Source organism: Lycium barbarum, chromosome 8 (genome assembly GCF_019175385.1).
Source record: "Lycium barbarum isolate Lr01 chromosome 8, ASM1917538v2, whole genome shotgun sequence".
NCBI classification, from domain to species: Eukaryota; Viridiplantae; Streptophyta; class Magnoliopsida; order Solanales; family Solanaceae; genus Lycium; species Lycium barbarum.
The window spans coordinates 117,025,086-117,038,447 of record NC_083344.1 but is presented as its reverse complement, the minus strand read 5'-3'; the positions used below and the strand labels follow the sequence as shown (position 1 = coordinate 117,038,447).

At 35.1% G+C, this 13,362-nt stretch overlaps 2 protein-coding genes across 11 annotated transcripts; both read left to right on the top strand.

The window, feature by feature from the left end:
• The first annotated feature begins 647 nt into the window (after positions 1-647).
• LOC132606858 (actin-75) lies at positions 648-3,859 on the top strand. Of its 2 annotated transcripts, none has more exons than XM_060320519.1 (5): positions 648-717; positions 1,716-1,784; positions 1,926-2,319; positions 2,948-3,561; positions 3,651-3,859. In XM_060320519.1, the coding sequence occupies exons 2-5, from the start codon at positions 1,725-1,727 to the stop codon at positions 3,714-3,716; spliced, it is 1,134 nt and encodes a 377-aa protein (XP_060176502.1). In that variant the 5' UTR covers positions 648-717; positions 1,716-1,724; the 3' UTR covers positions 3,717-3,859. The 2 variants fall into 2 exon arrangements, with proteins under 2 accessions (XP_060176502.1, XP_060176503.1); XM_060320520.1 differs by having other exon boundaries at positions 699-717; positions 1,713-1,784.
• A 1,266-nt stretch (positions 3,860-5,125) lies between these two features.
• LOC132606859 (uncharacterized) lies at positions 5,126-12,332 on the top strand. Of its 9 annotated transcripts, none has more exons than XR_009570091.1 (4): positions 5,129-5,663; positions 9,700-9,746; positions 12,007-12,098; positions 12,186-12,230. XR_009570091.1 is itself a non-coding variant. In XM_060320526.1 (4 exons), the coding sequence occupies exons 1-3, from the start codon at positions 5,188-5,190 to the stop codon at positions 12,045-12,047; spliced, it is 564 nt and encodes a 187-aa protein (XP_060176509.1). In that variant the 5' UTR covers positions 5,129-5,187; the 3' UTR covers positions 12,048-12,076; positions 12,186-12,332. The 9 variants fall into 9 exon arrangements, 8 of the variants coding, with proteins under 8 accessions (XP_060176507.1, XP_060176510.1, XP_060176511.1 ...); XM_060320526.1 differs by having other exon boundaries at positions 12,007-12,076; positions 12,186-12,332; XM_060320522.1 differs by having other exon boundaries at positions 5,132-5,663; positions 9,700-9,744; positions 12,016-12,076; positions 12,186-12,332.
• The last annotated feature ends 1,030 nt before the right edge of the window (positions 12,333-13,362 follow it).

Genomic DNA, 13,362 nt, shown 5'->3' with positions numbered 1-13,362 from the left:
GTAGTGGTTCGTGTGGTGGAGTCTAGCGGAGAAAGTGATGTGGTGGTGGTTATACTATCATAGCTAATACTACCCCCTCCGTTTATTTTTACTTGTCCATGATGACTTGGCACAACCCCTTAAGAAGTAACTAATAAAATGATAAGTTTACTATATTACCCTTTGAATATAATTAATTCAATGTTTTGCAAAAGGCATTGGGAAGTAATTATAGTTAATAATAAGGATAAATTAGGAACTAAGTGATAAATGTTGTCTTAATTTTCTATATTGAACAAGTAAAATTGGACAGACTGTTTAGTATAGCGGACAAGTAAAAGTGGACAGACTGAGTAGTAACATTAATTATGAAACAATGAAAATAATTGACGATAATAGTTGTATAGGGAAGACTAGTTTTGAAAATCATGCAATTATAATACATGGAATAATGGTAAACGATACATATAAGCGATCGTAAAAGAAAAAAAAAAAGTACATATATCTAATAGACTAAAATTTAAATAATTGACAGCCTAATGTGTAGGATTAATAGGAAAATCAATGGATTAATTTTGCCCAACCCTTTGTATGTGCACTTGTATACACGTATAGGGCAACGCTTGCTCCCCAGATCCGAACTTACCGTTTCCCTTCTTCTTTTTCTTCATTTCTTCCTTCTCACAAAGCACTATCCATTTTGTTCATTCATACGCAAATTCTAGGAGCAAATAAAAGGTGAGAATAATTATGATCTTTTCAAATTAATATGTACGTCTTGTTCGATTCATGGCGAAAATGTTTTCCTTTTTTTTTTTTTCATTTTGCTAGTGCATGTACGTAAGTTATTCGCTTTCTGAAATGTGAACCATTTATTAAAATGTTGTTATGCATTCGTTTTCCCATTAGGCAGTCTGTTACACTGTATTTGTTTGTCCATTTGCCTCCTTATTTTTGTGTTTTAACTCCTCTTGATTTGTTAAGGGGATTGATTTTTTTTTTCTTCATATTTAATGTGATATATATGCATTGATCAAGAAACTGTTTTTTTTGGTTTGCAATTATCCTTTTCTCTTAAGTTTCGTGTTGATATATTTTCATCCATTGTCCCTCCTTGAGACGGTCATTTATTAAATGACCCCCTTTTTATTTCTCGTGCAATTTATGGACCTTTTAGGCTACGGTTTAAAGATCCTTTTTGAGCAAACTGAAAATCTTATGTAAAAACGTCAGACCGCGTCTAAACTTTAGTAGATGTTAGACGGACAATCTAATGTCTTGTCAATCCCAAGGGCTATATTTGCACAATTTTTAAAAATAGGGATAAAATCTAAATGGTCACCTAGAAAAGGAACATTTGTGTAAAGCCGTTGAGTGAGTGTCATTCCAAATTGTTTAGTTGCGTCGTGAGCATTTCTTGGAATGTTGAGGAAAGGAAGTATGGAAAACGCGAGAAGGGACAAGGGATATAAATAAATTTACTCATTTTCCCTCCCACTTATATATGTATGGGAAACTGCAATGAACTTGGAGATGCTGAGGAAACTTTGTAGTGAAATTCATTCAGCTTCTGTCAAATATAAGATACTGCATGTGCAACTAGATTGGAGCTGCCTAGTGCTTTTTATTTGTCTGTATGTATCAAATGTGTTTCTTGAAAATCTGTTTTGTATGGTCAATGATATGTTTGCTTCTGAGGTGTTATCTGTCGCTAACTTATTTATTCTTTATAGCAGTTGTAAAAAATGGCAGATGTTGATGACATTCAACCTCTTGTTTGTGACAATGGTACTGGTATGGTCAAGGTAATGAATTGACTGTCAATTGTTACCATCTAATTTTCCTTATTGGTCCTTGTTATTTATCTTTTCCATGAATCGGAAGCAATAAATGGTCAAAGAAGTTCGAAATTCTGTTCTGAGCTGTAGTTTGTGTTTCATATTTAGGCTGGTTTTGCTGGAGATGATGCCCCAAGGGCAGTTTTTCCAAGTATCGTTGGGCGTCCTCGTCACACTGGAGTGATGGTTGGTATGGGGCAGAAGGATGCCTATGTTGGGGACGAGGCCCAGTCAAAACGTGGTATTCTGTCATTGAAGTATCCCATTGAACATGGTATAGTGAATAACTGGGATGACATGGAGAAGATTTGGCATCACACTTTCTACAATGAACTCCGAGTTGCTCCAGAAGAGCATCCGGTTTTGCTCACTGAAGCACCTCTCAACCCAAAGGCCAATCGTGAGAAAATGACTCAAATAATGTTCGAAACCTTCAATTGCCCTGCAATGTATGTTGCAATTCAAGCTGTTCTGTCTTTATATGCTAGTGGTCGTACTACTGGTAAGACATCCACATTCTGCACTTTCTTTTTTGATGTTGATCATTTTCAATTTGTCTATAATTAAAGATCCATCTGACGAGGAACCTATCTCTTGGATATATGACTTATATAGAGCGACCCCTTTGTTGATGAATTTTGTTGGAGATGTTAGATGATTGTGAATGTCAATATTTATTACTGAATTATGAATATGGATGGAGAAGTGTTGGAAAAGAAGTGGAATTTTTTTTTAATGAATTTTACTAACGTGGTAACAAGTGAAGAATCATTTGTACTAGGTTGAACAAAAGGTTACGGTAAATGAATAAACATAAATAAAATCTCAGCACATAGTTACAAAAGTGACATGGGGTGGTTCATTTATTCAAATTTGTGCAGACTGTTGAGATGAATTGTATCGAGGGAATACAGTCAATCCTCTCTATAATAACGTCATTTGTCTGGATATTTTTGACTGCTCTAGCGAAATGTTGTTATAGAGAACATATAATAAAACATAACATGAAAGATCGGTTCCACATAAAATATGGTTGTTATAATGAAATGTTGTTATAGAGGATGGCTGTTATAGAGAGGTCTGACTGCATATGATTCTTGTCTACCTGAAATCTGTGTGGTTTATTGTAGGTATTGTTTTGGATTCCGGAGATGGTGTTAGCCACACAGTTCCTATCTACGAAGGTTATGCACTTCCCCATGCGATCCTACGTCTTGACCTTGCTGGCCGTGACCTCACAGAGCATTTGGCAAAAATCCTCACCGAGCGCGGATACTCATTCACCACCAGTGCTGAGAAGGAAATTGTGAGGGACATGAAGGAGAAGCTGGCATACATTGCTCTTGACTTTGAGCAGGAGCTGGACATGGTTAAGTCGAGTAGCTCTGTCGAGAAGAACTTTGAACTGCCAGATGGCCAAGTGATTACCATTGGAGCTGAGCGTTTCCGATGCCCAGAAGTGCTGTTCCAGCCTTCCACTATCGGAATGGAAGCTGCTGGTATTCATGAGACGACATACAATTCTATAATGAAGTGTGATGTTGATATCAGGAAGGATCTGTACGGGAACATCGTACTCAGTGGTGGATCCACTATGTTTCCTGGTATCGCTGACAGAATGAGCAAGGAGATCACTGCCTTAGCGCCTAGCAGCATGAAGATTAAGGTTGTCGCTCCTCCTGAAAGGAAGTATAGTGTCTGGATCGGAGGTTCCATCTTGGCATCCCTCAGTACCTTCCAGCAGGTAAGCATTAGTTTTCGATTATTTTACTATATCATTAGTCATTATCTTTGCAATGATCGATGCTTAAAATGTTTTTCTTGAAAATGTAGATGTGGATTGCTAAGGCAGAGTTCGATGAGTCTGGCCCCTCGATTGTGCATAGGAAGTGCTTCTAATCAGAACAAAGATAAATATGTCTCTCTGATAGCCATGCCTATGTTGTTTTTGTTTTGTTCCTGGATAGCAGCTAAATATAGTTATTGCCTGTTGAACTATTTTCAGGTTTCTAGTTTTATTTGATTGTCAATGATAATGTTGTCATATTTCCGTGTCCTCATTCTTTTTTTCTATTTGTTTTTAGTCCAGTAAGATCTAAAGAGGACAAATGTAATAAATTGTTCAACTCAATTGAATCTTTTCATTATGCATTGTTCAAGGAAGTTCTATTGTATTTCATGGTTCTTAATCTTTGCCGGGATTTCTTATTACGCGCGCCTTCTAAATTTGCTTCTAAGTTTGTAATTTGTCTTATATATGATATTCGTCAACCTACTGCCTCATAGGAGCCCACATAGGGGTATATTTAGATATTTTTAATTGTTCAGGGCATGCTATAAATTATTTCATTTCCTACTAAAGATAAATCATACGTATTCAATGCAATAATCTGAAGCATACCTTTGAAAATTGAAAAAATTCGAACATACTTTTGAAGGAATTAAAAAGGTCCAAATAACACTTCTATGTCGCTTCCATCAGGTACTTTTACCGTGGAAAACCGTTAGTGAGAGGCGCATATTTAAGTTGGTAAAAGATTATGGAGGGAGCTCCTATGAGTAGTAACATGGCATATTTTATATATAAATATAAAAAATAAATGCCAAACTTTAGGGCTATACTTAGAACCGTTTCCATTGAAACGAAAAGTAGTTGTTAACTGGCACAAGGGTAAAGTTTAGTACTCCCTCCGGAGTGGCGGATCCAGAATTTAATGTTCATGGGTGCTCATCTTAAAATAAAAAAAAATTATTACTTTGAGTGGAATTTAAACTTGGCCCCTTCTGGTTAGCTTTTTAGGCTACAACTTTTTAACTAGAGCACTAAGATCTTTTATTGCTTCCTGGGTACTATTTATTATTTTATACCAATATTTCAATATTTTATATATTTCTACATAAAGTATTCACCACAGTTAATGGGGGCTCGAGCACCAAAAAATAGTACAAGGGTCCACCCCTGCCTCTGGTTGAATTTAATTGTCGTCCTCTTACTAAAAATAGATGGTCCAAAATAATTATTATTTTAGAAAATCAAATTATAATTAACTACTTTAATTTTCACCTTTACTCTTACTTAATAAATGTAGAGAGTGATTATTTTGGCAAAAACGAGAAGAGTAATACTAATTGAGATCAAATGATAAAAACCTAAACTACTTTCCTTAAGGAGCGCATAAAAAAAATGACAAGTAAAATGAATTGGCGGGAGTAACCATGTGGAACTAACTCGACCAAAGCGTGATGGAATAGGATGAGCGGACCAAAGTGTATAAAATAAAACTTGAGGTGGGTAAACTTTCCAAATTCTAAGTTGAGGTCTCTCCACAAATGAAAGAAAATTGCAAAAATCATTTCAGTAAATTGGCAAATGGGAACTTCTTGCTTGTGTTCAACAACTCTCTTTAGATATCCACAGTGGAGGGTCAGCTATGGCTACACCTCTGGCTGCTCACACAATTCTCCCAAAAGACTACAAATAACTGCCACAACTACTATAACGGAAAAACAGACACGTGTCTCTGCTACTAGTAAGGCACGTACGCCAATAATAACTGCGGCGATACTGGCGGCAGCTGCGGCGGTGATAGTGGCGGTGAATGGAGCGGATGCGGTGGCAGTGGCGGCGAAGAGTGAAACGCAACAGGAAATAATTGGAGAGGAGACATTTTCAAACGTACCGCAAACGCTGTCTGGTGATTGTAGTGATGGACAGAAGGAATGTAACAAGGCTAGGATTCAAAGACCAAAGTCAAGACAAGCAGAGACTTGTACTGTTAAATGTGTGAATACTTGTATTCGTGGTGGTAGTGGATCTCCTGGTGAAGGTCCTCTTAACGTTAGAAGGTACTCCCTCCGTACCAATTTATGTAACACTATTTGACTTAAAAGATTGGTGATCTAAAACAAACTTTACATGCTCCCTCAGGTTCAAAGTAAGTCTCCACTTAGTCGTTTTCACACCCTTAGGTCATTTGGTAATGATGGATAAGGAAAAATAATCCTGGCATAAGAATTTAATATCACCATATCCCTTGTTTGGTTACCGATCTTGGGATATGTTATCTCAAGATTAAATAATAGTACCGGGATAAGTTATTCCTGGCATAGGGTGGAATAACAATCCCACGACTAGTTATCCTAGGATAAATTAAAAAAATGACAAAAATAGCTCTGACGTCCTCAATCCCTTTTTCTACTAAACAAGTTGGAGGTATTTTTGTAAACAAATAACTTTTTCTTAAAATTTATGCAATGCATTTTACTTTTAATACAACAAACTAAACAATCAATAGGAAATAATATCAGGATAACGAATCCCAACATAAACAATTCCAATATAACTAATCCCATCATAACTTGTCTTCAAACCAAACAGCCCCTTAAAAATATACTAACTCGTTGAAAGAAATACTCTCTCTGTCCCAAAAAGATTGACACTTTTAGCTTTTCGAGAGTAAAACTTTTTAATTTTGACGTGTGATTTAACATAGAATCTTTTATTTTTTCGAAATAAAATTTAGATATTTGAAAACTAAGTAAAAAGTACTATAAGTCACCATAATAAATAATTTACAATAGTTAAAAGACGTATGAAAAAATTATGGTCAAAGAACAACTCGTTTGACTCTCAAAAAGCGAAAAGTGCCAATCTTTTTGGGGCGGAGAGAGTAGCTATTTTGACTAAACTATCCTTAATTAATAAGAACTCTTGCTTATTTATTGCCTTGAGTTAATAGGGGAAAATCTGAAAAGATAAAGTTAATTTCTTCTTGATTTTGTAAGTGGACACTTATTTCGAACCGGAGAGAGTTTTTGTGTGGCTATAGATCATTTCATTAAGGGTCAAAAAGTAGTCTTAAAGTTAAGTTGTTTTAATTATAGAAAGGTAACATTCTTTTGGGATTGACGAAAAAGGAAATGGTGCCATATAAATTTGGATGGAGGGAGTATGTTTCAATTTGCATGTAATGTCCACTAATTGACTACCAAGCCTTCATTAAACTTCATGATGTACCCTGTTCATTTTGAGACAGTTCTTTGTATATCTGTCTAATTCTATAAGAGATAGATTTTGCCCTTTGTATTTGTTAGAAGATGAAGTTAATTCAGCTAAGAAAGACTAGTTAAGACAGAAATGGATTGAGAGAAAAAGGACCAGAGTTTTGTCCAAAATTTGGGAAATGTAGAAATATCTCCATTTCTAATATGCACTTGTGCAATGCCCGTTATACACAAAAACCTAACCACCTTTTTAATGAGTTTGAACAACTAATCTATTAGCTTACCTAATCTAACTATGTACAACTTGAATTGGAATTCATGATGTACCCTGTTCCTTTTGATTTGCTAATGGATTATTGTTATTCCATTGAAGTATGATGACCAACAGTTCTTTGTATATCTTTCTAATTCCATATGAGATAGATTTTGCCCTTTGTATTTGTTAGAAAATGAACTTACTTCAGCTGAGAAAGACTAGCTAAGACAAAAATGGAGTGAGAGGAAGAGGACCAGAGTTTGTCCAAATTTTGGGAAATGTAGAAATATTTCCATTTCTAATATACACTTGTGCAATTTCCCTTATATATAAAAAGCTAACTACCGTTTTAATTAGTTCGAACAACTAGGCTACTAGCTTACCTAATCTAACTATGTTCAACTTGAATCGGAAATCTCTTCTCCTCCTTGAATTCTCTAACCTGAAAGAGATTCAGGTCAAATTCTCCAGTCCGGAAGTAGGTAGACTTTTTCTCCTAAGGAGTAGAAGTTTCTCTAAGAGGATAAATAGCAATGATGGATAACGACTATGCAGGATTGGAGCTTTTCTTTGCTACTAGTATTTTCTTAGTTCCACATTCCAACATAGATCTCTCAATTCTGACCATGGTAGGAAGATTTTTATTCGACTAAAGATATGTTCAATGATGATGCAAAAGAGTATAATAGAGCAAACACCAAAAGTTTGTGAATGGGTGACACCAATGTCACTCGGTCCTTTTGTATTATAGGTAGAATGCCAACTTATGTAGTACATTTCCTGCACCATTGACTATGAAACACCATTCCCAAGTAAGCTACCCCAATTGAGGTTACAATAATTAGGTAGCTATCTGATGAACCTGAATATATATCACTAATCGGGAAGGATGGAAAAAACTGGAATCAGAATATTGAAAATGAAATGGACAGCCTTCTAGTATTTTTTGTTAATGTGGCATTTCGTCGACCACTGATTGGACAATTTGCTGACATGGATTCTCAATAGTGCTGATTATGTTGATAGCTGATGGAGAAGTCCACTGGCATGAAATGTGAACTGGCAAGTCTCAGTGAACTACTGACTGGACATGATGTTGGGTGATTACGATTACTCAGTAAGCTGTTTTATTGACGCGTAGGTGACATGACTAATGACATCAATCCTAGATAGTAATTGGTATAGGAGATAGATATGTCATTTCAAATGAGACTTCTGGCTGCATGTGGGCGGTGGAATCGGATAACTTGCATAATAATGATAAAACTTTGTGATATTGTATTTGTATCCAGAAGTGGTTTGCATACTACTTTACACCACATAAGTAGTTGCATATATTCTAACACAAATACTCTTTAAGAAAGAAGAGTCCAGATATACTGCAAGTACAAAGGCTAACCCCAAAAAAATCTTGAAGCTTCAGTTGAACGGTTTATTTTGAAAAACATTATTAGCTCATGTTAATTTTGAGGAGATTTAAGCTTGCAAAACAAGAAGGAATGAAGCTGTCAATTGACACCAAGCTGGAATAAGGAAGTTTTAGTATTCTAACCTGAATTATGAACTCCGTTTCTTAGAAAATCCATTTGCAAGTGCTTGTAGTTGACCACGGGGAGGGTTATTAAGCCTGCTAGAACGACTAAAAATTGGCTCTGCAGTCAGGTTGACAGAAACATGCGCATAATGAGGGTAAGGAGGTAATAAAGAGAGGAGGGGTGGGGGGTTGGCAAGAAAATTCAGTTATAGCTTCAATCTTGGTGCATGTGGTTTTTAGGATTCATTTATTTACTGCTAGATTTTAACGTAGAAAACTATTTAAGGTTAAAGCTTCGGACAATCAAGAAATCAGCTTGTTAGGTAGAAGAATGTTCACAGCTACTTCATTACAAAAACTCGGGGAGAAAAAGGTATGTTTGGTACATTTTAAAACATAACTGCAGGAAATCGTGAGATTCATGCTCTTAGGAACCTAGATAGAAAGCATGAACTACTTGTGGGGTGAAGAAGACAAGGGTGTGGAGTTATTTCTAGCATTTTTTTAATGTTTGAAATTACTTCGTTTAGATACAAAACAGCTCTCTTAGTTTTACTTGTTTCATTGTTGACAATTGGTGGAGCATGTCTTCTATAGACGGATAAAAACACATCGAGTACTCATAGCTGAAGAGATATTTTGCAACTTTAAAATTGTAAGTGAAGTTTACATAGTTGGTGCAGTTTGATTAATAGTATGTAATTCAACTTCTTCTATTCGGTTAATTTAGCCTTCTGCAGTTCCTTTTTCTTTCATCCCTCCTTTATAATGATTGAAAATGCTTGCAGGACAACATAAGCATGTAAGCAAAGAAATGTCTACTTCATGGTATATTATTTCTAATTTACTTAATTGATAGATGATAACCTAGTTAAAATAACCATAGTTCGTCATCCTCCAATCCAACCAGCCCCATTTTCCATCAATTGTTTTATATAAAAAAGAAGACAGGAAAGGAAAAATGACCATGGCATTAGAGACTCCTTTCTGTAGAAGTTATTGAACGTGGTCAGGATGTAAGACATTTTGACAAAGAGACACTGTGGATAAAGTCAATTTGAAGTTTGCTTTTACCTCTTTTGTCTCAGGCCACTGGTGGTGTTTAAGCAAGGGTTTCACAGTCGGAAATACTGGTAACTATTTTTCCTTCATAGTCATCAGTCTTTATATGGCATTTTCATTATGCCTCCATTTAGTATATTATATTTGTTCTCCTAAGTTCTACTCACTATTGTGCAACTCATCACTTGCCAAATTCTTGTTAAAAGAATATGCAATGCTGAGAAAGTCACTGTATGTTGCGAGTTTGTATGTGCACCATATTACAACGTTTAGTACTCTTAGCTTGGTCTGGAGAACAAAAAATTATAACACCATGTTTTGTCTAGTTAATAGGAAACAGTGTTCAACAATTGACCAGGTCATTTTCCTCTTCACGCAATTACATCAATCTTTGCTTACCCTGTCTTACTTACCAACAAGTGAATATCTGTGTTCACTTCCAGGACCTACCAAAAATCTTATATCTTCAACATCCTTACTCCACTGAAAGTACTATCAGTTGCTAAATTAGGCAAATAAAGAGGACGTTCCTGATTTGAAAATCAAGAAAAAAGAAGTTCAACTATGAAGGAGATAGATATAAACAGAAATGGTCCTGTGTTTCTTCCTCTTATGGCTTCTGCTTTTAAGACCAAGCCCACTTTTCAACCTCCCTAAAGTAAAAGTAAAGAAGGCATCATGTTGTTGTTTCCACATAAGATGCAAAAAACAAATATCAGTTGTACTCTTCCTGAAATAGTCTGTTCTTTACCGTTACTAAACCTACAACTTTGCATAAACAAAAGTCGAACAAGTTTTGCCTGTACTGCTAAAAGCGCTTCCATCTTTGTTTCCTGTATCTTATGTACCAAAGGTGAATGAACATCTGTCTTTTCTTCTCCTTCATCTATCTAATTTCCGACACCTATCTAAAATCATATATCTTCAACATCCTTACTACATTGGAAGGCATAATCAGTAACCATAGTAAGTAACTAAGGAAGTTTTTTTCAGTTAGGGATGAATAGATAATTAGGAGAAAGAAGAAAAGTGAAACCAAGGAGAGAAAAAGACAAAATGATGCGCCGTCTTTCTTCTTGTCTCTTCAACTTTTAAGACCAATTCTACTTTTTTTTTTTTTATCCTTCGATCTTCCTGAAGTAAAAGATTATGAAGCATCATATTATTTGCAAAAAAGAAATTAAATTAAGTTAATCTCATTCTTTCATTGTTGAGAGATCATATAATTAAGTAATTAATAGTGTGCTCTTTATAATGGCTTAAGCTTTTAGATAAAGATGATGACACGCTTTAAAATAATATCAAAGCATGTAAGAAGTCTTGGGTTCAAATGTCACTGCCACCCAAAAACAAAAATATTTCCACGTGTTTGGGCCATGAGAAAGAATCAGATTCACAGGTGAGGAGGCGTGTTGTGACATAGTATAATTAGATAACTAAAAGTGTGTACTCTCTAACAGTTTAAGCTTTTAGATGAGATTGGTCAGACATTTCAAAACAGAAATGCTCAGTCTTGCCCTTGTGGAACCTAAATTTTACATAAATGTCGGAATTGAGCTACATTTTAGAGCATGGGGAGTGTTTTTAAGCTATTATACAAATCTTTAGCCAATAAACCAATGGCTTAGTTACGCATCTGCATGTGATTTCTCTTTTGCAATAGAAGCATTCAAGAAATATGGACTGTTGTAGCGTATAAATGATAGTTCACCAATCTATTCGTTTAACTGTTTCCTTAAACCAGCACCTTAGTTTTGCTGGTTTTAGTTCTCTTTGGAACTGTGTTATTGAACTTCCATCTATAGGAAGATGAATGAAATGATAAAACCTTTGGATGCTTAGCGTGTACAAGAACCTAAAGCCTGAGGAACTAGGCCAACCTTTCCACTAAAATCTTTGGTATTTCTTATTATTCCATGTTTTCTTTCTCCAAAAGTTCCTTTAAATTTTGCAATTCTTGAATTAAAATTGAAGTGCTAATTTTGCTGAAACCTATTTCTCTGTTGGACAAAAGATTCGGAGAAAGTCGAATTGACGCATAGGGCAGTGAATGAACCTAGGTAAAAATGAATATATGAATACTAGGAGCAAATAATACGATGAAGGTTTGAGCAAAACGTCGAAATGCTCATCCTAAACAAAAGATGCATCAATCACTGCAAGCTAGGATGTTCTCCTTGTAATATCCATTGGAAATCACTTAATTTTTTCAGTTTCAAACTTTGAGTGCGTACACGCAGCAAGCAACATGATTGCCAGCATATAAATTTTTCCGAGTGACTGATATTTGTTAATGAAAATTGACTGACTTGTTCTTTTTTCTTTCTACATGTTTCTTGCAGTTTGGTGGAATGCTCTGATATATGTAATTTGATAAAAGATGGTGAAGATGGACCATAGACTGTACGTTTAATCTTATTTTTAGGTTATATTCTTTATTTGAGCCTACAAAATTTTCAGGTGCTCTTTTATATGATTAAAGCTTTGATAGAGTTGTATATTCTCTATGCAGAAACTTGACAGGCATTTTATGTATATACATCTACTTTTTCTTCCACCTTCCTGATGAGGTAGGCGCCATCATTCTGTATGATGTCAGAGAAAAATATGTATCCTTGCATTGTGAAGCTAGAAATGGAAATTGGAAATTAAAATACTAGCACATCGGTTATGTTATCAGGTAACACTTTGGTGGAGGACTGGTAGTGCAGAAAGGAAAAGTGACAATTTATTTTACGGAAAAGGGCCAAAAATGTCCCTAACCTATTGAATTTGGCTCAAAAATACCCTCCTTCCACCTATTGGTACGAAAATGCCTCTCCTTTCACCTATTTGAATAAAAAATGCCCTCAAGTTATCTTTTGGCTTAAAAATACCCCTGACTAGAGGAGGCTTTATAAGAAGCCACGTGGCAGTGTATGACTGGTTCATATGCTACTCCATAGAAATTATATTACTCCTACTATATGTATTAATTTGACCCACTCATATAATTAAACTTGGATTTCTAATTATTAACCCCGTGTCGCGCCATTGCCAAAGCTGGGATTATGAGAGTGCTGTTGGTTCTGCTTGGATAAGACGAGGAATGGGGATGATTTGCTCACTAATAATGTTTCATAATTTCCAATATAAATCAAAAGGTCAAAATCTTTACAATGAGTTGCAAATAACCCGACACATGAAAAAATCAACTTATAATGACTAGACTAACATCAATGACCCAGATTAATTAGAGATGATCAATGGATGCATGTTCACATACTTCCTAATAACATAAACTATTTAAGAAAGAATGTAATGTAATTATAACTCAACAAAATCAAGTAAATCAGTAGAAGACACTTAAATATATACTCGAAGCCATATGAAAAAAGAAACATTTTTTTTCGCGGATGTACACAAATATTTCACAAATGCGTAATGAATATTTGAAAAATAAACAAGCACAATGGAAAACCCAAATATATAAAGCAGTTTTACCAAATTATCGAGGTATATTTTCGTTATTATTATTATTATTTAAAACTAACATTACACATTTATCTTTGTCGCAGACGTACCCAAGGAATCTGAAATTTCCATAGATGTGATGTATACAAATATCTCACAAATGCAAAATGGGTATTTGAAAATGAACAAATACTGCGAGTAACCGAAATATGTAAAAGTGTTTTACTAAATCATTC

Bases quoted from the DNA above. Each gene is read 5' to 3' on its own strand.
- LOC132606858 (XM_060320519.1), top strand. From the start codon at position 1,725: ATGGCAGATGTTGATGACATTCAACCTCTTGTTTGTGACAATGGTACT. The intron at 1,785-1,925 runs GTAATGAATTGA...TTTCATATTTAG, and splicing joins ATGGTACTGGTATGGTCAAG to GCTGGTTTTGCTGGAGATGA. The intron at 2,320-2,947 runs GTAAGACATCCA...GGTTTATTGTAG, and splicing joins TGCTAGTGGTCGTACTACTG to GTATTGTTTTGGATTCCGGA.
- LOC132606859 (XM_060320522.1), top strand. From the start codon at position 5,188: ATGGGAACTTCTTGCTTGTGTTCAACAACTCTCTTTAGATATCCACAG. The intron at 5,664-9,699 runs GTACTCCCTCCG...CTTTTGTCTCAG, and splicing joins GGTCCTCTTAACGTTAGAAG to GCCACTGGTGGTGTTTAAGC. The intron at 9,745-12,015 runs GTAACTATTTTT...TGTTTCTTGCAG, and splicing joins TTTCACAGTCGGAAATACTG to TTTGGTGGAATGCTCTGATA.